This window comes from Megalobrama amblycephala, linkage group LG17 (assembly GCF_018812025.1).
Source record: "Megalobrama amblycephala isolate DHTTF-2021 linkage group LG17, ASM1881202v1, whole genome shotgun sequence".
NCBI classification, from domain to species: Eukaryota; Metazoa; Chordata; class Actinopteri; order Cypriniformes; family Xenocyprididae; genus Megalobrama; species Megalobrama amblycephala.
Window position 1 is genome coordinate 16973119 of NC_063060.1, and position 23333 is coordinate 16996451.

The 23333-nt window shown below is 38.0% G+C and overlaps 2 protein-coding genes across 3 annotated transcripts; one reads left to right on the plus strand and one right to left on the minus strand.

The window, feature by feature from the left end:
• The first annotated feature begins 951 nt into the window (after positions 1-951).
• Positions 952-12535, plus strand: colgalt2a (collagen beta(1-O)galactosyltransferase 2a). The gene is made up of 12 exons (XM_048164548.1): positions 952-1181; positions 2025-2138; positions 2297-2414; positions 3743-3877; positions 5368-5572; positions 6094-6213; positions 7321-7394; positions 7532-7638; positions 7802-7934; positions 10772-10899; positions 11112-11318; positions 12014-12535. The coding sequence occupies exons 1-12, from the start codon at positions 952-954 to the stop codon at positions 12255-12257; spliced, it is 1815 nt and encodes a 604-aa protein (XP_048020505.1). The 3' UTR covers positions 12258-12535.
• A 1474-nt stretch (positions 12536-14009) lies between these two features.
• On the minus strand, positions 14010-21263 carry zgc:153115 (uncharacterized protein LOC768186 homolog). Of its 2 annotated transcripts, XM_048163197.1 has the most exons (3): positions 21109-21263; positions 20401-21037; positions 14010-17448 (listed from the first exon to the last, which is right to left on the minus strand). In XM_048163197.1, exons 2-3 carry the CDS (start codon positions 20903-20905, stop codon positions 17174-17176), a joined length of 780 nt encoding a protein of 259 aa, XP_048019154.1. In that variant the 5' UTR covers positions 20906-21037; positions 21109-21263; the 3' UTR covers positions 14010-17173. The 2 variants fall into 2 exon arrangements, with proteins under 2 accessions (XP_048019154.1, XP_048019153.1); XM_048163196.1 differs by having other exon boundaries at positions 20401-21202.
• Positions 21264-23333: the final 2070 nt, after the last annotated feature.

Below are 23333 nucleotides of genomic sequence, written 5' to 3' on the forward strand. Positions count from 1 at the left end.
CTACAGAAGAAAGGAAGTTACACCGGTTTGTGACAACATGAGGGTGAGTTCAGTAAATGATAACAGAATTTTCATTTCTGGGTGAACTATCTTTTTAAATAAGCTAATTAGTAATAAATTACCTTAAATAACTGAATATGCTACAAGTCCACCATACTAAACTGTATAGACATGACAAACTGTTTCATTCTTCACACTGAAAATGGAAGTTTAAATGCATGTTGTGGGATACAGTAGGCTATCTCATGCAGTCTAATCTGTTTACTGCACATTTGTCATGTAGGTCTTCCATACATGAAGAATATAATTCCATACATTATACTTCCATACATCTGAATAATTAAGGCAGTATACATATGACAGACATTTTAAGAATAATGTAGTATGATATTCCAATCAGAAGCATAATAAGACATGTCACTTTCTCCATCTGCTGGTCAGATTTCATAAATGCAACTTTCAATACAAATTGTGCCATTGTCATTTAGGATCAAGTTGTCGATTTGGGAAACTGGCAGACACTAAACTATAAAACAAAACAAATGATGAAACATGTATAAAAGTTTGCCTAATACAAAACTGATAACAAACAAAAATGATAATTTCTGCATCATTTTGCACCAATTGCCCATGTGGTTAATCCAACCCTTGAACTATATATTTCTTCAAATAACATTTTAGCTGGAGGGTTGAATTTTTGCCTCAAAAGTACACAAGCAACACTTTTTTAAAAAAATCTACTACAATACATTGGGGTGCACTACAATTTTTTTTTAATTTGCTGTGTTTATTCATTCATTTGCATCTAAGTGTATGCTATTCTTTTACAGTTCTTTCAGTCAAACGAATGTACTTGCATATAGGCAGAGCAAACTCAAACCTCCCCCATCAGTGTGTCTTCACATTCTCTGACTGGTATCAGCACGGCATGCTTCTGCACATTCAGACGCTATGACAGACCTAAGAGCATCTAAAAAGCTTCTGTTTGGACTGTTACTGTTACAGACATGGCTCGGCTTTATTCATACACTCATTGACCTGGAACCTGTTCTGCATGAGACATCTCTACTCAAACCCAAAGTAGTCATTGCCATTTTGGCCCGTAACGCTGAACACAGTCTTCCTTATTTTCTGGGATGTATTGAGAGACTGGATTATCCCAAGGACCGGATCTCTATATGGTAACTCATTTTTGTTTCATGTTGGTGGCATATATCCTTTCAAATGCATGTTTTTCACATTTTTCACAATTTTATTAGGAAGACATATAATGGATTAGGACGTATAGGAATGTATATGCATCACGGTAACACTTGCATTAATAGCATCCCTCATTATTATATTTAAAAAGAATAACAGATCATCATAGCAATTAAAGCACTTTCATGCATCTCACATTTAAATCTGCATACTGATCTATTAAGCATTACATGAGTTTAATGTCTTATTGCTGAAAGTTACCATAATGTGTTAGTGCTATTATCACACAGTCTAAGATATATAATACATGTGTCAGTGGTTTTGTATTTGACCACACACTGAAGTGAGCACTAGGCTTTTAATTACACCTTAGTCTGAAATATCCTGGAAAGCTTGAAAAGTAAATATGACAAGAATCACAGTGAAGTGAAAGAATGTGAAAGGAGAAGAGAAGGAGAAAGTGCAGGCAGTTTGCACTCCAATAAATAGGAAAAATGTGACCAATAATAATGTATTCTAATATGATTTATTTTTATATTAATAATAAAAAGTATTATTATTTGTAGTAATATTATTATTTAATTTATAAATTAATTGATTTTTTTGGAAATGGAAATCTTCTGTAACATAATAAAAGTTTTTAATGTTACTTTTGATCAATTTAATGATCAATGTCTTTGCTGAATTAAATTATTCATTTCTTTAAAAAAAATCTTACTGACGCCAACCTTTTGAGAAGTAGTTTTATATGACAAGATGATGATGTTAATTAAAAAAATGCTAAATGCTAATTCTGGTCCTAACATGGACTTTCTGTTTGTCAGGGCCGCTACCGATCACAATATTGACAACACCACTGCAATGCTGCATGAATGGCTCTCTGGAGTGGAGAGTTTGTATCATTCGGTACAACTGCAGACGATGGAGGAGGAGAAGAGGTGACAACACATGCACATTGCATTCTTTTAGAACTTCTTTACCATAAGTAACATAATTTTAATGTTGAACAAAATTAATATATTTATAAAGAAGGAAACATCTCATGTGTCTGTGTATACTGAAGCATTCATTTCTCATTCATTATAATTATTTACAGTTATTATGTAGATGAGCTGGGTCCTAAGCACTGGACGGAGTCTCGGTTCACCCATGTGATGAAGTTGAGGCAGGCTGCGCTTACATCAGCTAGGGCACAATGGGCAGACTACATTCTGGTGAGATGACATCTCCTTCTGTGCTGATCTTAGGTCAGCTGCTGGTGTCCCTATATGTGTTACAACTGTCTGTATTATCATATCGTATTTAAAGGGTTAGTTCACCCTAAAATGAAATATCTGTCATTAAGTACTCACCCTCATGTCGTCCCAAACCCATAAGATCTTTGTTCATTTTCGGAACACAAATTAAGATATTTTTGATGAAATCTGAGGGTTTCTGAACCATATAGTCATCGCACATTTTGAGGTCCAGAAAGGTAGTAAAAACATCATTAAAATAGTCCATGTGACTACAGTGGTTCAACCTTAAAGGGTTAGTTCACCCAAAAATGAAAATTATGTCATTAATAATGACTCACCCTCATGTCGTTCCAAACCCCTAAGACCTCCGTTCATCTTCGGAACACAGTTTAAGATATTTTAGATTTAGTCCGAGAGCTTTCTGTCCCTCCATTGAAAGTGTTTGTATGGTAGACTGTCCATGTCCAGAAAGGTAATAAAAACATCATCAAAGTAGTCCATGTGACATCAGTGGGGTAGTTAGAAGTTTCTGAAGCATCGAAAATACATTTTGGTCCAAAAATAACAAAAACTACGATTTTATTCAGCATTGTCTTCTCTTCCTGGTCTGTTGTCAATCCGCGTTCACGACTCCGCAGTGACAGTAAATAAAAAATTATATATTTTTTATTAATATTTCAAGGTGAACACTTACTGATTAGCAATTGATTATCCATCCATACATTTTTTTTTTTTCGAAAAAGCATGATATATCATATTTGTACATCTCGGTCATCATTTTATTGCATTGCATTATATGTATTGCTACCAAAATAATAATAATAAAAATCATAAAACAAAATCATAAGCATTTAAATATAAAAGATATTACTGGAAGATATTGAGAAAACATATTTATATGCATTTATATGCAATTTCATCTTTCTTTTTTCCATATAAAAATCAGCAACTGCACAAAATTGCATATTTCTGCTCGGTTTGGGCATCTGAATAAAATTGAGGAGTTTTTTTGCCTCGCAAGTATGAGCTCCATATTCTCACTATATCATATGAGCCATAAAAGCCTGATGTATCAAATATGCTCAAAACACATATGCCAACTTTTCCCTCCGATTTTTTAAAATATAAAGTTTCATTAAAAAAAGAAGAAGATTTTTCTTACTATTATTTCATATGTCAAAAGTGACCATTATCTTCCAAATTAAAATTCTTTTTATTAATGGATGGGGAAGGCGATGTGTCATTTGAGTTGAATGATCATTTTTGAAAGGGGTTGTATGATTGTTTTGTGATTTGTTCTCTAGTTTGCAGACAGTGATAACCTGCTGACAAACACACAAGTGCTGAATCATTTGATTGCTGAGAATCGGACGCTGGTTGCTCCAATGCTAGAGTCAAGGACACTTTATTCAAACTTTTGGTGTGGTATGACCTCACAGGTACAGGCTACTAAAGGTTTCATTATAATAACTTCCATGCAAATGCTGCAAATGCAGGAGAACAGTGTGGTCAATAATCAGGTTTTATGGTCAATAGGACCCAGTATGCTATTTTCAAACCATGATGGGTGATTGTCAAAAGCTTTACTCAATTTGCAGTTACGCACTAGGGCAGGTTTTGGGGTGGCCGTTCATGATTATAGCAGGTTGTGTACATTTAGGATATGGAGACGCATCATTCTGAAAGTTATTGCCATATCTCATATAATGTTAAAGGGTTAGTTCACCCAAAAATGAAAATTCTGTCATTTATTACTTACCCTCATGCCGTTTTACACCCGTAAGTCCTTTAATCTTCGGAACACAAATTAAGATATTTTAGTTGAAATCCGATGACTCCGTGAGGCCTCCATAGGGAGCAATGACACTTCCTCTCTCAAGATCCATAAAGGTACTAAAAACATATTTAAATCGGTTCATGTGAGTACAGTGGTTCAATATTAATTATTATAAAGTGACGAGAATATTTTTGGAGCACCAAAAAAACAAAATAACTACTTATTTAGTGATGGCCGATTTCAAATCACTGCTTTATGAAGCATCGGAGCACGCGATCCGAATCATGATTCGATACACTGATTCATTTATGCTCCGAATCTTCCTGAAGCATTGTTTTGAAATCGGCCATCACTAAATAAGTCGTTATTTTGTTTTTATGGCGCACCAAGAATATTCTTGTCACTTTATAATATTAATATTGAACCACTGTACTCACATGAACTGATTTAAATATGTTTTTAGTACCTTTATGGATCTTGAGAGAGGAAATGTCATTGCTCCCTATGGAGGCCTCACAGAGCCATCGGATTTCAACTAAAATATCTCAATTTGTGTTCCGAAGATTAACGAAGGTTTTACGGGTGTGGAACGGCATGAGGGTAAGTAATAAATGACAGAATTTTCATTTTTGGGTGAACTAACCCTTTAATGCTATATATTGTGTTATATTAATCAAAATAAAACTGATATAGATTCAACTTTACTGGTATTGCTGATGTCACATGAAATGAATTGCCCTAATACATCAGTTCAGTGAAGTAGTTAAAGGGATAGTTCACCCAAAAATGAAAATTCTGTCATTGATTACTCACCCTCATGTCATTCCAAACCCGTTCCAAAAACTCTTCAAATTTCAAATTTTTGAATGAATCATTTGAATGAACAATTAAATGAGTCACTTGTCACCACCTACTGGCCAATCAATGTAACCTGTAGAAAGTGAGGACTGGAACTAAAAATGTAATATGAATACCTGTTAATCAATACACTGCAAGTTACAAAATATTGCAGTGTTTCTTAAAAGTTAGTTAGAATCAGATATTATTCATTGTTTCTCCTTTTGTCTGTATAATGTAATTTGAGCATTTTTTTTCGAAGCTCTGAATCTTTTGTAAATCTTGAAAATGTTAAGCTTCTTTTCCTTTTTGCAGGGGTACTATAAGCGAACACCACATTATGTACCCATTCGAAACTGGAAGCGTACTGGTTGCCACCCAGTTCCCATGATTCACTCCACAATGCTGATAGACCTGCGGCGCAGTGCTAGCACAGCCCTGGCCTTTTACCCTGTGCACCATTACTATCTTTGGTCCCTGGATGATATCATGGCTTTTGCATTTTCTGCAAGACAAGCAGGTAACAATTTCATTATACCTGCACTTATGACAATACAGTACTATATTCTACTGTACTTTACTGTAAGTATGATTAAAGAGGAGCCTATATGTCATTGGCTCGGTTTCACAGACAGGGCTTAGGCTGAGCCAGGATTAGGCTTTATTTCAATTAAGGTATTTAAGTAGCTTTTATAAACATACCCTAGAAAAAAACATTACTGGTGTGCATCTTGAGGCAAAACAACAGCTCTGACATTTTGTAAGATATGTCAGTGCAAGTGACTTTCAGTTAAAACAGCTCAAACATGCATTTTAGTCTAGGACTAGCTTAAGCTTTGTCTGTGAAACCGTGGGATTGAGTCGCAACCTATGCTTGATATTTATTTGCTGTTACTGGAAGATGTTACTGGAAGGACGTTTGTTCATAACCTTGAGAGAACCTTGCCAGAATGTTCACTAAAGTTCCCTTTTAGCTGGATCTGACCATTACTGAAATATGTGTGATATGAATATGACTTTTAGATGTTATTATCTTTACAGGTGTGCAGATGTTCTTATGTAACAAAGAGCATTATGGGTACATGCCACTGCCTTTGAAGACAAAGCAGACTCTGGAGGAGGAGGTGGAGAGCTTCAGCCACACTGTCACCGAGGCACTTAGTGTGTATCACTAAATCTGCTTATTCACAAAACAATATGAAGATTTGAAAAAGGTCTTTACAGGCAAAAACAGCTTTTAAGCTGAGAGTCTTTCTGGTGATGTACAGTGAGGTGAAGTTAAATACAATAGCCTATTAGCACAGTTTCTTTGAGTGAATAAACTGTGAATCAGAGGTGTGGGCCATCTATTCACCACTATCCCTTCATGTTCTACCTCTAGCTTACACAAACACTTCACTGTATGCTTTTCCATATAGTTTTCACAGGAAAGAGAGAGTTTTCACTCCTATGTGACATCTCTGATACATTCTTTCTGCTCTTTCTGACCCTGTCTCCTGTCATTAGATTAGCCTCATTGTACCTTGTAGGCGAGGGCGATATGAACAAAATCTTTTATCAAGATACAAGTAATTTTATTTCACAATAAACTTAGCAGTGGAGTCTCGAAAAATTAAAATCACTATAAAATCTTGTGCTGTTCCAAGTTTGTGTAGCACCTACAGCTCTGCATATCCTTCTCAAGAATCCCAAAGTTACAAACACAATTTATCACAAAATGTGCCTAATTGTTTCAGCCTTATCTACTAATCTTACTATTTTAGCACAGGTTGTTTGTGGTCATATCACAATTTAATACAGGGTTTTTTGTTTGTTTGTTTTTTTGTCAGTTAAGTAAACTAACATTAAGCATAGCAAATCTCAACTGTGTGATTATTATATCACTGCAAAATATAAACTATATTTATTGCCCAGCTTAGGTGTGTGATTGTTTATATCATCACAAAATGTAAACTGTATTATTTGTACAGCTCTCTGTATAAAGCTGAATATATATTATATCCAACTTTTTCTGCATACATACAGTACACTCACATAAGAGATACAAATGATAGCAAATCTCTGTTGGATCTGCTGGAATTAAATTAATAAAAGAATAAAATATTAATTAACTTAAACCACATTAAATTATTATTCAAAATGTGTCATCCAATCAGCAAGCACCAATTTTTATAAATCACTAATTCATTTAATTTCTATGACCTTCTTATACCAGAAAATGTTTCTTTGTGTTTAAAAGACAAATAACCTAAATTTTATATTCCTCAGTCAACTTCAACATGGAAACTTCGCATTATCTGCACATTGCTTCCAAACCCAATGACACCATGGCATTCAATCAGGTATACTGACAGCTGAAATACTAAATGCAGAATATTGCAAAACTACTACTAAGTCTCTTCAATCTGTGTCCATGTGCAACACTCATTATAGGAATCAGAATGTAACAGTTAGGGCATTATTTTCTCCTTTTTTATAGATCTACTTGATTAATCTAAAGCGGCGGAAAGATCGCAGAGATCGTATGCTGCGCTCATTGGAGGCGCTGGGCATAGATGTCACCCTCATCGATGCAGTGGATGGCAAGTATGATATTATAACCCACACTTTTGCATCAGTTACACAATGTCAACGTTTACACTATTATTTGTACTGTATGTCCCTCATCTCTGCTTCTATACGCAAATCGTATTTTTCTGTTAATCCACATGCCACTGTCAAATACGAATTCTTGTTTCTCCTTTCCTAGAACCCTGAATTCATCTCAGCTAAGGGCTTTAGGAATTGAGATGCTCCCTGGATATAAAGATCCTTACTCTGATCGTGTGCTAACTAAGGGTGAAATTGGTTGCTTCCTTAGTCATTACAGCATCTGGAAAAAGGTATACAGCAAAACATGCTCTACAATATGCTGATACATTAACATGTGTAACCGGTCCTATTCTATCTGCACCAAGCGGGATTTGAATAGGCTTCTCCAGCATGAGAGGCAGGCATGCTAACAAGGACGCTAAAGATTACAGTCTCTAGGATCAGTTGCCAGCTTGCCTCTTAAGGCCAGGAAAGTGAGGTTTACAAGCTCAGCTCTTACTAGCTGGCCTCCGTTACACTCACCCCCCTAAACCTCACTCCCATCCAGGTCACGGCACCAAATTTAACCGGTCCTACTCAACCCACTCCAAGTGGAATTCGAACCCACTGGGAGGTGGGAGTGCTAACAAGGACGCTAAAGCTCTTACTAACATGGCTTCATTTCACTCACCCCCCTAAACCTCACTCCCATCCGGGGTCATGGCACCAAATGTAACTGGTCCTACTTGACCCACTCCAAGCTAGATTCGAACCAACATCTCCAGCTTGGGAGGTGGGCGTGTGGTAACAAGGACGTTAAAGAATGCAGTCTCTAGCGTCAGTTGCCAGTGCGCCTCTTGAGGCCAGGGGAGTGAGGATTATAGTCACAGCTCTTACTAACATGGCTTCATTACGCTCACCCCCCAAACCTCATTCCCATCCGGGGTCATGGCACCAAATGTAACTGGTCCTACTCAACCCACTCTGAGCAGGATTCGAACCAGTGTCTCTGGCTTGGGAGCTGGGCACGCTAACAAGGACGTTAAAGACTGCAGTCTCTAGTGTCAGTCACCAGTACACCTCTTGAAGCCAGGGGAATGAGGATTATAGTCACAGCTCTTACTAACATGGTTTTGTTACACTCACCCCCCAAACCTCATTCCCATCCGGGGTCATGGCACCAAATGTAACTGGTCCTACTCAACCCGCTCTGAGTGTGATTCGAACCAGCGTCTCCGGCTTGAGAGGTGGGCACTCTTACAAGGACGTTAAAGACTGCAGTCTCTAGCATCAGTCGCCAGTGCTTCTCTTGAGGCCAGGGGAGTGAGGATTATAGTCACAGCTCTTACTAACATGGCTTTGTTAAACTCACCCCCCAAACGTCATTCCCATCTGGGGTCACGACACCAAATGTAACTGGTCCAACTCGACCCACTCCGAGCGGGATTTGAACCAGCGTCTCCAGCTTGGGAGGTGGGCGCGCTAACAAGGACGTTAAAGACTGCAGTCTCTAGCGTCAGTCACCAGTGCACCTCTTGAGGCCAGGGGAGTGAGGATTATAGTCACAGCTCTTACTAACATGGCTTCGTTACACTCACCCCCCCCCCAAACCTCATTCCCATCCAGGGTCATGGGACCAAATGTAATTGGTCCTACTTGACCAACTCCAAGCTAGATTCGAACCAGCGTCTCCGGCTTGGGAGGTGTGCGCGCTAACAAGGACGTTAAAGACTGCAGTCTCTAGTGTCAGTCGCCAGTGCTCCTCTTGAGGCCAGGGGAGTGAGGATTATAGTCACAGCTCTTATTAACATGGCTTCGTTATGCTCACCCCCCCAAACCTCATTCCCATCGGGGTCACGGCACCAAATGTAACTGGTCCTACTCGACCTGCTCCAAGCGGGATTCGAACCAGCGTCTCCAGCTTGGGAGGTGGCCACGCTAACAAGGACGTTAAAGACTGCAGTCTCTAGCGTCAGTCACCAGTGCACCTCTTGAGGCCAGGGTAGTGAGGATTATAGTCACAGCTCTTACTAACATGGCTTTGTTACACTCACCCCCCCAAACCTCATTCCCATCCAGGGTCATGGGACCAAATGTAACTGGTCCTACTTGACCAACTCCAAGCCAGATTCAAACCAGCATCTCCAGCTTGGGTGGTGGGCGTGCTAACAAGGACGTTAAAGACTGCAGTCTCTAGCGTCAGTTGCCAGTGCGCATCTTGAGGCCAGGGGAGTGAGGATTATAGTCACAGCTCTTACTAACATGGCTTCGTTACACTCACCCCGCCAAACCTCATTCCCATCCAGGGTCATGGCACCAAATGTAACTGGTCCAACTCGACCCACCCCGAGCAAGATTCGAACCAGCGTCTCCGGCTTGGGAGGTGTGCGCGCTAACAAGGACGTTAAAGACTGCAGTCTCTAGTGTCAGTCGCCAGTGCTCCTGTTGAGGCCAAGGGAGTGAGGATTATAGTCACAGCTCTTATTAACATGGTTTTGTTACGCTCACCCCCCCAAACCTCATTCCCATCGGGGTCATGGCACCAAATGTAACTGGTCCTACTCGACCTGCTCCAAGCGGGATTCGAACCAGCGTCTCCGGCTTGGGAGGTGGGTGCGCTAACAAGGACGTTAAAGACTGGAGTCTCTAGTGTCAGTCGCCAGTGCTCCTCTTGAGGCCAGGGGAGTTAGGATTATAGTCACAGCTCTTACTAACATGGCTTTGTTACACTCACCCCCCCAAACCTCATTCCCATCTGGGGTCACGGCACCAAATGTAACTGTTCCAACTCGACCCGCTCCAAGAGGGATTCAAACCAGCATCTCCAGCTTGGGAGGTGGGCGCGCTAACAAGGAGGTTAAAGACTGCAGTCTCTAGCGTCAGTCGCCAGTGCTCCTCTTGAGGCCAGGGGAGTGAGAATTACAGTTATAGCTCTTGCTAGCTTGCCTCCAGTACACATGGACTCTTGTGTACAATGGTGTAAATGCAAACTACATTCTTAAAAATAAAGGTTTTTTTATTGGCATTTATGGTTCTATGAAGAACCTTTAACATCCATGAGGGCTTTCCACTGCACAAAAGGTTCCTCAAAGTGGACAAATGAGTCACTTTATGTGCATTAATTATTTTTGTTGTGTGTCGCCCTCAGGTGGTGGAGCTCCAGCAACAGCAGGTGCTCGTACTGGAGGATGATATCAGGTTTGAACCCAACTTCAAGAGCCGCCTTAACACCATCATGGAGGATGTAAAACAATCAGGCCTCCAGTGGGACTTAATGTGAGTTGTGGTTTTATTATGATAACTTCAGTTCCCTATTCTGCTTTCCATCTTTATAAAGATCCATCATCATAGCTTCCACAAAGTGGTCCTGGTTTTCTTAAGGGTCCACAAATGAACATTTAATTAACAAAATATATTAAATTTCCATTGATAATTAGACATTTGCGCATGTTCCCTTTCCCCGTTCCATCTTTCCTCTTCTCTTTAAGTTATGTGGGGCGTAAACGATTGCAAATTAAGCATCCAGAGCGCTGGGTGGAGGGAGTGAAGAACCTGGTGAGCCCAGATTACTCTTATTGGACACTAGGCTATGCCCTTTCACTGCAGGGGGCAAAGACGCTTCTGGAGGCCCAGCCCCTAAGCAAGATGCTGCCTGTGGATGAGTTTCTGCCCGTTATGTTTAATAAGCACCCCAAGTAAGTGTCGGTAGATGTAGGAAATTAACATTTCTTAAAAGGATAGTTCACCCAAAAATGACAATTCTGTCATCATTTACTCACCCTCATGTTGTTCCAAACCCATAAGAATAAAACCTGAGATTTCTCTCTCCATTGAAAGTACATTCCACCCAAATGTTCAATCTTCAAAAAATTAATAAAGAGATCGTAAAAGTATATAAATAAGCAGTTTAATCCATGTATTCTGAAGAGCTTAATATAAGCACATTTAATTTAGGCTTTTATTTATATATAAACTTTGATCAATCCACATACATAGAGTACATCAAATATGACTTTCAATAATGGACAAACAGAAATCTCTTAATTAAAAATATCTTCATTATGGGTTTGGAATGACATGAGGGTGAGTAAGTGATGACAAAATTTTCATTTTTGTGTGAACTATCCATTTAAGCATTATTATTTTTATTTTTTTCATAAACTAAGGGATGAGTCAAAATGACTGTCAGTCAGAACTGTGTCCTGACCCAGGAACATTTAAGCAATAATAATGTGGCAAGTTACACTTAAATGTAGTCGCCTTGTCTGCATTATCAATATATATTTTATGACATTTATGTAGAGTTGCACTTATAATAATGACTTTTATAAAGGCATTTTAGTGTTAATTTCTTTCTGCGGGCTAACTGTAGTGTTCCCTCTGTCTGTAGGGAGGAATACATGTCTCATTTTAAACCGAGAGACTTGAAGGCTTTCTCTGTGGAACCCCTGCTGCTCTTTCCCACACATTACACTGGGGAGTCTGGGTATTTCAGTGACACCGAGACCTCCACCATCTGGAATGATGAGACGGTGGCCACTGACTGGGACCGCCATCACGTCCGTGGAGACCGCAGTCGTGGTGATAAGACCCCCACGCCCATCTCTGAGAGCAGCCTGAGAGATGAACTATGATTAAGCTCTTACAGAATCTGGTTACACTTTATTTCAAAGTGTCCTTGTTACAGTGTAATTATACATTTAAACGCTGAGTAATATTAATTAACAACATGTACTTATTATAGGGTCCATGTTAGGGTTTGGTTTCATTTAGTGTTAGTTGCATGTAATTATGCACAATGTATAGTTATTACTATTGTAAGTACATGTAACATATGTAATAAGGACACTGTAAAATAAAGTGTTACCCAGAATACTTAATGAACATGTCAAATGTCAGATTACAGCACAAAGAAAAAAAAAAAAAAAACATGGATCTCAATAAATAATGTGGATTAAGTGAGAAATTATATATCTGGACATGTGTACTAGTTATTAGCACACTAATGAAAGCTGGAAAAAAATATTAAACAGGTACAACAAGACCAGATTCAATACAAAATAGAGGTAAAAGTGGTGATAAAATAAAGGTGAAAATTATGCATAACAGTCTGGATTCTTTAATGAATGTGCTTCTAAAAATGTTTACGTTTACTCAGGAAAAAAAAAAAAAAACCTCAAAACAAAATGTGTTATGACTATGCTCAAAATGTTTTTTTTTCATGACTAGGCTAAACTTTAATAACACGGTCATGTGTTTTTCTACACACACACAAAAACACACACACCTACATAAATATATATACACTGCCGTTCAAACGTTTGGGATTGGTACGATTTTTAATGTTTTTTGAAATAAGTCTCTTATTCTCAACAAGGCTTATTTCATTAAAATAATTGATATTGTGAAATATTATTACAATTTAAAATAACTTTTCTATTTGAATATATTTTAAAATGTAATTTATTCTTATGATGTAAAGCTGAATCTTCAGCAGTCTACTCCAGTCTACAGTGTCACATGATCCTTCAGATATCATTCTAATATGCTGATTTGCTGCTCAGGAAACATTTATTATTATTATTATCAATGTTGAAAACAGTCGTGTACAATTTTTTTTTTTTTTTTTTTTTTTTTTTTTTCAGGATTCTTTAATGAATAGAAATTTCAAAAGAACAGCATTTATTTGAAATAGAATCTTTTGTAACAATCTTTTGTATAAATGTCTTTACTGTCACTTTTGGTTGGTTTAATGCATCCTTGCTGAATAAAAAGTTACTTTATTCAATTTCTTTTATTTTTATTTCTTTTTTTTTTTTTTAAGTCTTACTGACCCCAAACTTTTGAACAGTAGAATATAATGTTACAATTCTATTTCAGATAAATGCTGTTCTTTTGAACTTTCTATTCATCAAAGAATCTTGAAAAACTGTTTTCAACATCAAAGCATATTACAATGGTTTCTGAAGGCTCATGTGACACTGAAGACTGGAGTAATGATGCTGAAAATTCAGCTTTGCATCAGATGAATAAATTACATTTTAAAATATTTTTAATATAAAATAACATTTTAATACATTTTAAAATATATCAAAATATTTTTCACAATATTAGCTTTTTTTAATCTAATAAATGTAGCCTTGGTGTGACCATAAGAGATTTCTTTTAAAAAGAGTAAAGTCTTACCGATTCCAAACTTTTGTATGGCAGTGCATATACAAACATACAGTGTCCAATATGGAATTTTATTGTTTGTTTTTTTTTATTGTTTTTATTGTTAATTTAAAAAGAAAGTATACTTGAATATATGTACTTTATGACATATGAGCTAAAGAAAACTATATTACAAACAAATAACCAATTGCAATAAACACCAAAACACAAGATAATTCTTAATCCATTTATTTATTATTTAAAAAGCACTGGAGTTTTTTTGTTTGTTTGTTTTTGTTGGAGGCAAACAATGAATCATTTAATCAAATCAAATCATTAGTCAAGTCTCATACCATAAAATAAGTACTGAAAGTACTGTAAAAAAATGATATTTTAAAGCACACCAAAACAAAAGCATGTAATAAATAAAAATTGCAGAATATTGCAAAACAAAGCAAATGAAAAGAATGTTTAACATTAGGTCCTACTCATGAAGGACAGAGGTTTTCAGCATTACGTTTTATCACCTGAGGAGATACATGGAGGCTTTTGTACTGACAAAACCCATCGGTTCACTGATATGAGACATGGCTGTAGACCGAGACCTTAGTAGATCTCATTAGACATCCTTTTAGTGTGATCACTACAGACAATCTGCCAATCAGTGCATAATCATTTTAGTGTGTCAAAACTGATGGACAAGATCTAGATTGTACGCCAAGCAACAAAGCGGTCCTAAAACAAAGTCGTCAATCTACATATTCTCAATCTAGCATTGTGATTAAAAGCAGCTGCGCTCACACACATCTTAGTTTGACACGCAGAGATCGGATGCCTCGACACAGCAAATGATGCAGCATTTTTCCTGAAGGAACTACAGAATACGTGTTTTCGCTCCTATACGATTGCTAAGCTATCTGGGTTCAGTCCTAAACCATCTAGAAAGCTATGTTCTGCATACTACAGACATCTACAGTACATAAACCAATACAAAGCATAAGAAACTAAACTTTCCAGTATATTCAAACCAAATACAAAAGATAATAACTGAAATTAAAGACCACAAAGACACACACACGCACAAAAAAAAAAAAAAATCTGATTTGATCCAGTGGTTTGTGATGGCTGTCCAGAGTACTAGCTGCAAATGTGTCGAGTATAATGGGAGGGATATCAAATGCAAAGTTGAATCCGGACTGCTAAAAGAGGGCATTGTGAGTGAAAGTCAAAAGACGTGATCACAATGGTCTCAGTCTGTCGAGAATCACATACAAAGCCCACCGCAGCCCAACACAGTGAACCATTGATGTCTTCAATGGTCAACAGGTCCACAGACGACTCACTACAGGAAAACTACTACTAAAAGACGACACAAAAAAAAAAGAAAAAACCCGGCCAAACATACAAGCATTGTGACGAATACATCCTTTAATTAGCTACAGAACAAACAAAGAGTCTTAGATGCTATTCTGGTTTGGTTTGTTAATGTGGTTGAGAACTTATGAGTTGTCATCATGCTTCAAGTTACTGCCAGCAGTTACTTAAAGCACTCTGAATATTGCATTATTAGAAAACAGTATGATGAACCATTAAAAAAAGCTGTAGTTTTGATACCAGACCAACTGCGTTCAGAGCTTTTGTATCCATTACATGTTGCAATCCAAATGTAAAGCAAAATACAAACGAAAGTGAAAAGTCCACAAAAAAATCAAGTCCATTTTTCCTCACACTGGTTTAAGCACTCAGACGAAGGTGCGCATTATTTTCAGACAAATGTATCGATTTATTGTGACAGGTCTTTATCCCCTTCCACAGTGTTCGTTTAGTTGAGCACTATGCAGTAGCATCTATGCAGCGAACCCCATCACACTAGCAGACGACTAGCATTGTTGACAATACCAGTAAGAAAAGTGCAATATTGCATGTGTATTTCTTTAGTCGAGAAGACCGACGCCTGACGGCATACCTGTAGAAAATATCCGACAGTAAACAATGGTGCAAAACAAGTCAAAGAATTTTAAGGCTTTCTGAGTTTCCTGATGGTTTTTTTTTTTTCTTTTTTGTTCTCTGAGATAGTTCTAAGAGGTCCGCAGGTGGGACAGTTTTGGAGAGAGATCATTTTCCAGGCTCTCCCGTGTGAATATACACTCACACACGCACACACACACGAACGTGACGCGCAAACATTCGCACACAAGCAGCACTATTCTATTCAAGCGTGTACTGTCACCCCTAATATAAGGTGTATTACTTCTAGTAGTTCATATAATAACATCTTTACCATTGAAGCTGCAAGCATAGATATTTATCTACACGTATCCACATTACTATTAAACACACTGCTACATGTATCGACACTACATGGCCAAACAAAAGAGTTCCTCCAAGCGGAAAATAATAATAATTATAATAAATGCATGGTCTAATAATATTACTAATTAAAAAACCCCCACTATTTCAGTTGCCATGCTGATACTACTAATAGAAAACATAAGGAATTTAAGATGACAATAAATTATTACAATTTCAGTAGGGAAAGCTATGTGGAAATGCGGCATTGCAGGCAGTGTTTCTACCCAGAAGAAACTCACTGGCCGTTTCAGTTTCGATATTTACCGTTGTTTGGTTTCAAAGGTTGTAAAGAATAGTATTAATTTAAGGAATGGATAAACTTAACATCACAACTTAAAGATTTAGGAAAGCCGAGGAGGTTTAAGAATGCATAAAGTCAGCGCACTTGTTATGCGTGACTAATTTGTGAGTAACAAACAAATACTTCTGCAACTGAACCTGGTTACTGTATTGCACAGCATGTGTGGACAACAAAAACCAGGGAGGGTTTACCAAAAGGTAATATACAAAAAGTATATTGGCTATACAAAAAGACAAGACAAACAAGGTTGTGCGAAATTTTGACGATAGATGGAAAGAACGAGTAAACTTTCCCTAAAACTGTGACATATCCTTTAGGAAGGTTATAAAACATGGCTGACAAGTGAAACAACAAAGATGGCCGACGGAAAACATTGTGCCTACTAGTAGCAATTTTGTCTGCATGCATCCAAAAAAGTCCTTTCCGGCATTTCGGATGAATCTATAACACTTAAAGCAAGCAATTTAAGACCAATGTTGCGTTCGGTGTCACTTGTCGGTCATGTGATAATTTAATCACGTGACTTGGGAATGTGCTTGAGCGTTTGTGTCTCCTTCGCTTATTTTGGTTGTCACTCCTTGGGCGAAGGGGTTCGGAGGAAGACGTGATGAAGTTCTTCATTTTTGGCCAGTGGAAGTGAGGACTGAGCTTAAAAGGATCCCAGCATGCACGGCAATCGAGTAAGCTGCAGTGTCTTACAGAGACGGTGATCACAGTGCAGAAGGCAGGGGTCCCAGCGAGGGTCTACATGGCAGTGTTGGCGTACTCTGAGGCGGCGGTGGCAGGCTGGGTTGAAGCAGATCCCTGAGCCGAACCTTTGCGGTTGATCATGGAGGGGTGGAAGTTGGGGTGCCGGCGGGCGTGCTTGATGAGGTGGTCGCTGCGCATGAAGCGCTTGTCGCAGAGCGGGCACAGGAAGCGTTTCTCGCCCGTGTGGGTACGCAGGTGTCGGGCCAACTCGTCGGAACGGGCGAACTTCTTTTCGCAGTCGGGCCAGGTGCAAGGAAAGGGCCTCTCACCTAGACAGAGCACATGGACGACCCACAACTCATTAGACGACACTAATGCCGTATAAAATACACAAGTGCATTATAAAGTAAGCAATGGCTTGGCACCTCCTGTTCTAGATATAAAGCATACTAACTGATGAACTTCAGACATACTATACTATTTTTTAGCTGCTTACTAGAGCTGCACGACATATTGAAATTATATAAATATTGCAATTGTATATGCATATTGCAGCGGCTTGTGATAATGGTTTTAATACTTCAAAAAGTTACGAAAAGTCAAAGTTTTAGGGTAACGCAGTGAAGGTGTGGCATGCTTAATATTATTAAGCGCAATAAGCCGTGGAAAAAAAACTCGCACACACAGAAAGCTGCCTCTCAGACAGTGTGCAATCCAGAATTCAGCTCTCTTAAACATTAACAGTCTTAAAGTGACAGTAGCTTATAAATACCTGCTGCTCTCTATGTCATTAATGTTAGGAAAGATTAATCTATATTTAATTTATTTAGTGAACATTATAGTGTTATTTCACATTTAGGCCTAATTATTACATTTCTATACTTGAATACTACAGTTAGACATTTCTTTATTTGTAACTTTGTTATATTGTATTTATCTATGCTTAGTGTTTTTTTTTTTACTGACCTCCCCAACCGTGATCGAACCACTACTCATAATCGGACTACAGTTACATTTTTATTGATTACATGATTACATATTCACACAGTGTTAGTAAATTATTCAGAATTTATTGATTCTACACAATTTTTATTTTTTATCTTTTTAATTTTCCTTTCTAAAAAAGCCTATCATTTATATACGACATGTTATAAAGTCTTCTAGGTTTGTGGAATTGCACACAACAGCCTCCAGTCAAGTGGCTGTAGTTACAAGGAAAAAGGAGAAGCAACATGACAACTGACCACTGAATTTACAGAAATCATTTCACTTTTAAAGAGTGTTTTCTCAACATTGCATATATAATCAATTCCTGATGAACAATACATTTTAATTAGACTTTGGAAAGTTTTTTGTCATTCAAACACATTAAAATTCTTGTCATTTCATATTTACATATAATGCAGGTTTTCCCCAAACATTTTTGTCAACCACACTTCTTTTGACCTAATATATTTAATAATCACGTCAATAATTTTATAACATTCAGATATTCATGGTTTCTCAGATTTTAATTAATAGTCACATGACATGCAAGTAAATAAAGTATTCCATCTTTTAAAAATTAGTTTTTTTATTATTATTATTTTTATGTTATATTATTAGCTTTTCATTAAACTCACTACCCCTCTGCAGTTCCTTCCCAGACCCCAGTTTGAGAAACCCTGATGTAATGTTTAATGCCCTTCATGTTGTGGATAAAGAATGTTACATTTTCTTTGATATCATACAGGACTGTCCTATTCAAATCAATAAGATAAACAAGTTAGATTAAAAGTAATCTAAAAGTAGTAAGAATACATTCCATAAAATGTGTAATGTAATAAATTACGATACAATTTTCCTCATGTAATGTGCAATCTGTAACTGACTACCAGCTATCATTAGCATATTGCACCAGGGTCACAGTCAACAGAACTAAACAGGCCATCACTTGTCATCAAGTTAATCATTTGGATGTGTTTTCAAGTCTTGTCAGTTTAAGCATTCAAGCGATTTTAAACCAATCAAGATCGATAAGATGCGAAAGAGAATCAAAAATGCCCATTTTGATGAGTAACAATATTTGAGCATTATCCCAGTTTCACAGACAAGGCTTAGGCTAGTCCTAGACTAGCCTAATGCATGTTTGAATTGTTTTAACTGAAAGCAACTTGTACTGACATATCTTAAAATATATCAGCGCCATTGTTTTGTCTCAAGATGCACACTAGTAATGTTTTTTTCTAGGGTACATTTATAAGACACTTAAATATCCTAATTGAACCAAAGCCTAATGCTTGCTTAGGCTAAGCCCCATCTGTGAAACCAGGCCTAGATTCGTTAGGCTAGTTGTGGTATAAAAATTGGCATTGGCAAAATGTGAAAATGTTGGCGTCATAATCCTATTTATTAAACACTAGGTTACGTGGGTCAAAAAATAAATAAATAAAAACAATAACTTTTTTTGCGGACAGTGAAAATATTGACAGGGAAAGAAAATCTAAAAAAAAAAAAATCCTTGGCATTAACCCTGTGTACTAATTATTTCTTAGCATAGTAGTACTTGTATTTTCCATTTAAAACTAACACCTTGTCCCCACAGTATACTTCAATTCATGAACAAAATCAAGTGGTAAAGCTCATTTGTGAACGGCTCATACAGAGACCAGGTGTGGCTTAAATGGCTCTTTTAACTTTAGCCAAATAACAGAAAGTGCATTAAAATGGGAACCTGCGCGTAAGCGTGCGCGCACACGCGCGCTCTGTACTCGAGCTCTGTTCATATGCAAATACCGGGTTCGTCACTATACTACTATACTCGGTCCTCCCTCACGCGCTCCTTCCTTTGTTCATAAACTTTCTTTGTTCGGAGGCCACAGTTGGGAGTTTTCACTCTTTTGTTCAACTAACGAGCAGTGAATTACATTATTATCCACGAATTCACATTTAATATTTCTATTCATAGCCAGTGGTGAGAGTTGACAGAGGGAGCCCCTGACAACAGTCAACAAACAAATGGCCGACAATTAAAAGTTACTCTAACCGATAACTCCAATAAAACACAACCTATAATAAGGTTGAAACCTCCCATAATATGTTTATCCAACAGTGAATTTAAAGCTACATGCAATATGAGCCGTTTATAAAACGATATAAATTTCATACGATCTAAGTTAATGGCAACGCAAGCATTTATAAATGCGTATATACATACAAATAACGTTACATACATATAGGTTACACACGTGTAAAAGTTTAAATGCGTTAGCGTCCATCCGCTCCCATGTGCTTCAGCTTACCTGTGTGGGTCCTGATGTGCGCTTTCAGGTGGGATGATTTGCCATACACCCTGTCACACCCGTCGAAAGTACAGGGGTGACGCTTGGTTGGGGACCGGGGTGCACCGCCTCCTGCCCAAAATTGCTGAGGGGTGCTATTGTACTGTCCCGGGACAGGGGTGGCAGAGGGGGTCATGGTCGGCGTTGGGGTGGTGGAGTCAGACAACGTGGTGTAGCCGCTCTCTCCGCATGACGAGTTGCTGCTTTCGGAGTAGGCCGACATAGGACGAAACTTGCCATGGAGGTCGGTGAGGATCTCCGCCACCGTCATCATATTGGCCCCCTCTAACCGGAGCGTCTCCCGCACCTCCCTGTCCTCGCTCGACCCGTCTGGCTCCCCGGCAGGAAGGCCCTGAGGAGGGGCCTGAGCCGCACCAGACACCGGGGTCGGTCGATGGAGGACGGGACCGCTAGATATCGACACCAGACACTCGGCGGCCAGATAATCCGAATAGGCGAACGACATTTTATCGCGACTGCTTTTAACGACAAAACAAAAGTTATGATGGAGTGCCTCGTTTCCTGAGCCCGTTCGGTTCTTCTCCAAAGACTTTCAACTCGTTGTTTTTTCTCATCAGCAGCGACCTTTGCTATTTATCTATAATGAATACAAAACAAATGAAATGAACCCTAAAAAATATCAAAAAGAAGTAAAAAATAATACGCTACCGGCGTGTCTGCGTTTCAAGCCCCAACGTGGTGTCCTACATTGCCCCTCGTTTCATTGTGTCTGCTGCTAGAACCGGCAAAGCCCACGCCACGCCCCCGCTAGCGAATTTTAGTAATCCTACTACGGAGAGGGCTTGGCTCATGAATATTAATTACGTAATGCAACGTTTGTCCAGTAGACTTAACCAATTGGCTGAAAAGCAAAACTCGATAAGTAGGCGGAGCTTAGCAGGCGAATACACGAATCACGGTGAGCTCATAAATATTAATTGTAATGCGTGACAGGACGCTCCAGGATGGTTACCAAGCAACTTCAGCGTGACTTTATTAATATTCATACACAAACCTTCGCCGTAGTTGGATTCGTAAAATCTTCCAGTCGCCAGCATGCAAAGAGAAACACGCACCAAATGACGCGGTGAACTGACGCGCGCTACGGGCGTGGAGCAAAGAGACCATTTAATAGTGTCAAATGACACTACGAAAAAAAAAAATCTAAAAATCTAATCACAGCGCAGTTTGCTTCGAATAATGGCCATGGAGTAATGCATATTATTAAAAATAATAACTACTCAAATTAATTCTAATCGATTGGTGACGTCATGAAGATGTGGAAGGCGATGTCCTCTTCATTTTAATAGGCCTACTTGTTTATAGGAACATAATCTACAAGACAAACAGCTCTCATGGAAAACTAAGTACTATTTAGTGCATGGAATTAAAAATTTTGGTGTGTTATTATTATTATTATTATTTAAATTTTCTCAGTTTACGCCTATGATGGGGGCTGGTCACGACATGCCCTGCTTACACTCACTCATCTCTCATGAAGTTACACTCTAATCCTAAAATATAAGTCTTTTTGAAATCTTTTTCTACGGTTTTTAAACAACACCCTCCTGACGTAAACTGGTCATCAGAATGCACAGTGAACACCCCAGCAGATTAGACAGAGTTCATCAATACAGGCCTTCAGTCGTTCCTCCGAAGACCAGATGGAGTCTGGTGTCAGAGTATTGCAGTGAGCAACAAGCCATGAAAAACCATGAGATAGAGAGAGTCACTGTGGATAAAGTAGGGCAACCTGAAAGCCCCAACAGATGCTGTGAATCATGCATGATGGCCTCCTCCCTTTTTTGTCCAACATCTCATACAGTGAAACGTGCGGGGGAAAACAGGTAGCGCTTCGGAAAAATAAAAGGAATAATGGAATACTGTTAGTAGGTCAGTGAAAATAAAGGCTGCATAGATAGTTTATGTGTGTTGTGTAATGTAAGGTTTGGGGCCACACACACACAATGGATTTTCATGTTTTATGGGGACTTTCCATAGACATAATGATTTTTATACTGTACAAACTGTATATTCTATACCCTACTCGTAAACCTACCCACCACAGAAAACTGTCTTCATTTTTAAATTTTCTAAAAACATCACCTAGTATGATTTACAAGCTCCTCATGGAGACCACACTCTAAAAAATAACTAAGAAAACAAAACAAATTTACACAGTAAAATACAGTTTTCCATTGAAACGGTACAAAAATGCTGGGTTAAAAACAACGCAAGTTGGGTCGAAAATGGACAAACCCAGCAATTGGGTTTTAACCCAGAGGTTGGGTTAAATGTTTTCTCAATGCGCTGGGCAGTTTCATTTAATCTGACTATTGTTCAAAAATGACTTGATGAACCAAAAATAGGTTGGAAATTAAAAATCAGACACATAATTACTAGAGGTAATAATCATAACCAGAAGGTGAACATTTATTAATAAGCAATTTAATAAATGTTTATTGTTTAATTGCTGTTCATTAAACTTATTAATAAATGTTATTTTATTAAACATATTAATAATGTTAATTTCCAACATACTTTGGGTTTGTTTTAAGCCAGCAATATAATCATTTTTAAACAATAGTTCAGTTAAATAAAACTACACACATTTAACTCAATCGCTGGGTTAAAACAACCCAATTACTGCGTTTGTCCATTTTCAACCCAACTTGGGTTGTTTTTAACCCAGCATTTTTAGAGTGTAATATACTGTAAAAACAATGCATTCTGGGTAATATTATTTGGCGTTTTCGAGAAAGTAGCCAATAGGCATCATATTGCTGAGAATGCATTGTTTTAATGGTACACTCTAAAAAATGCTGGGTTAAAAACAACCCAAGTTGGGTTAAAAATGGACAAACCCAGCAATTGGGTTGTTTTAACCCAGCGGT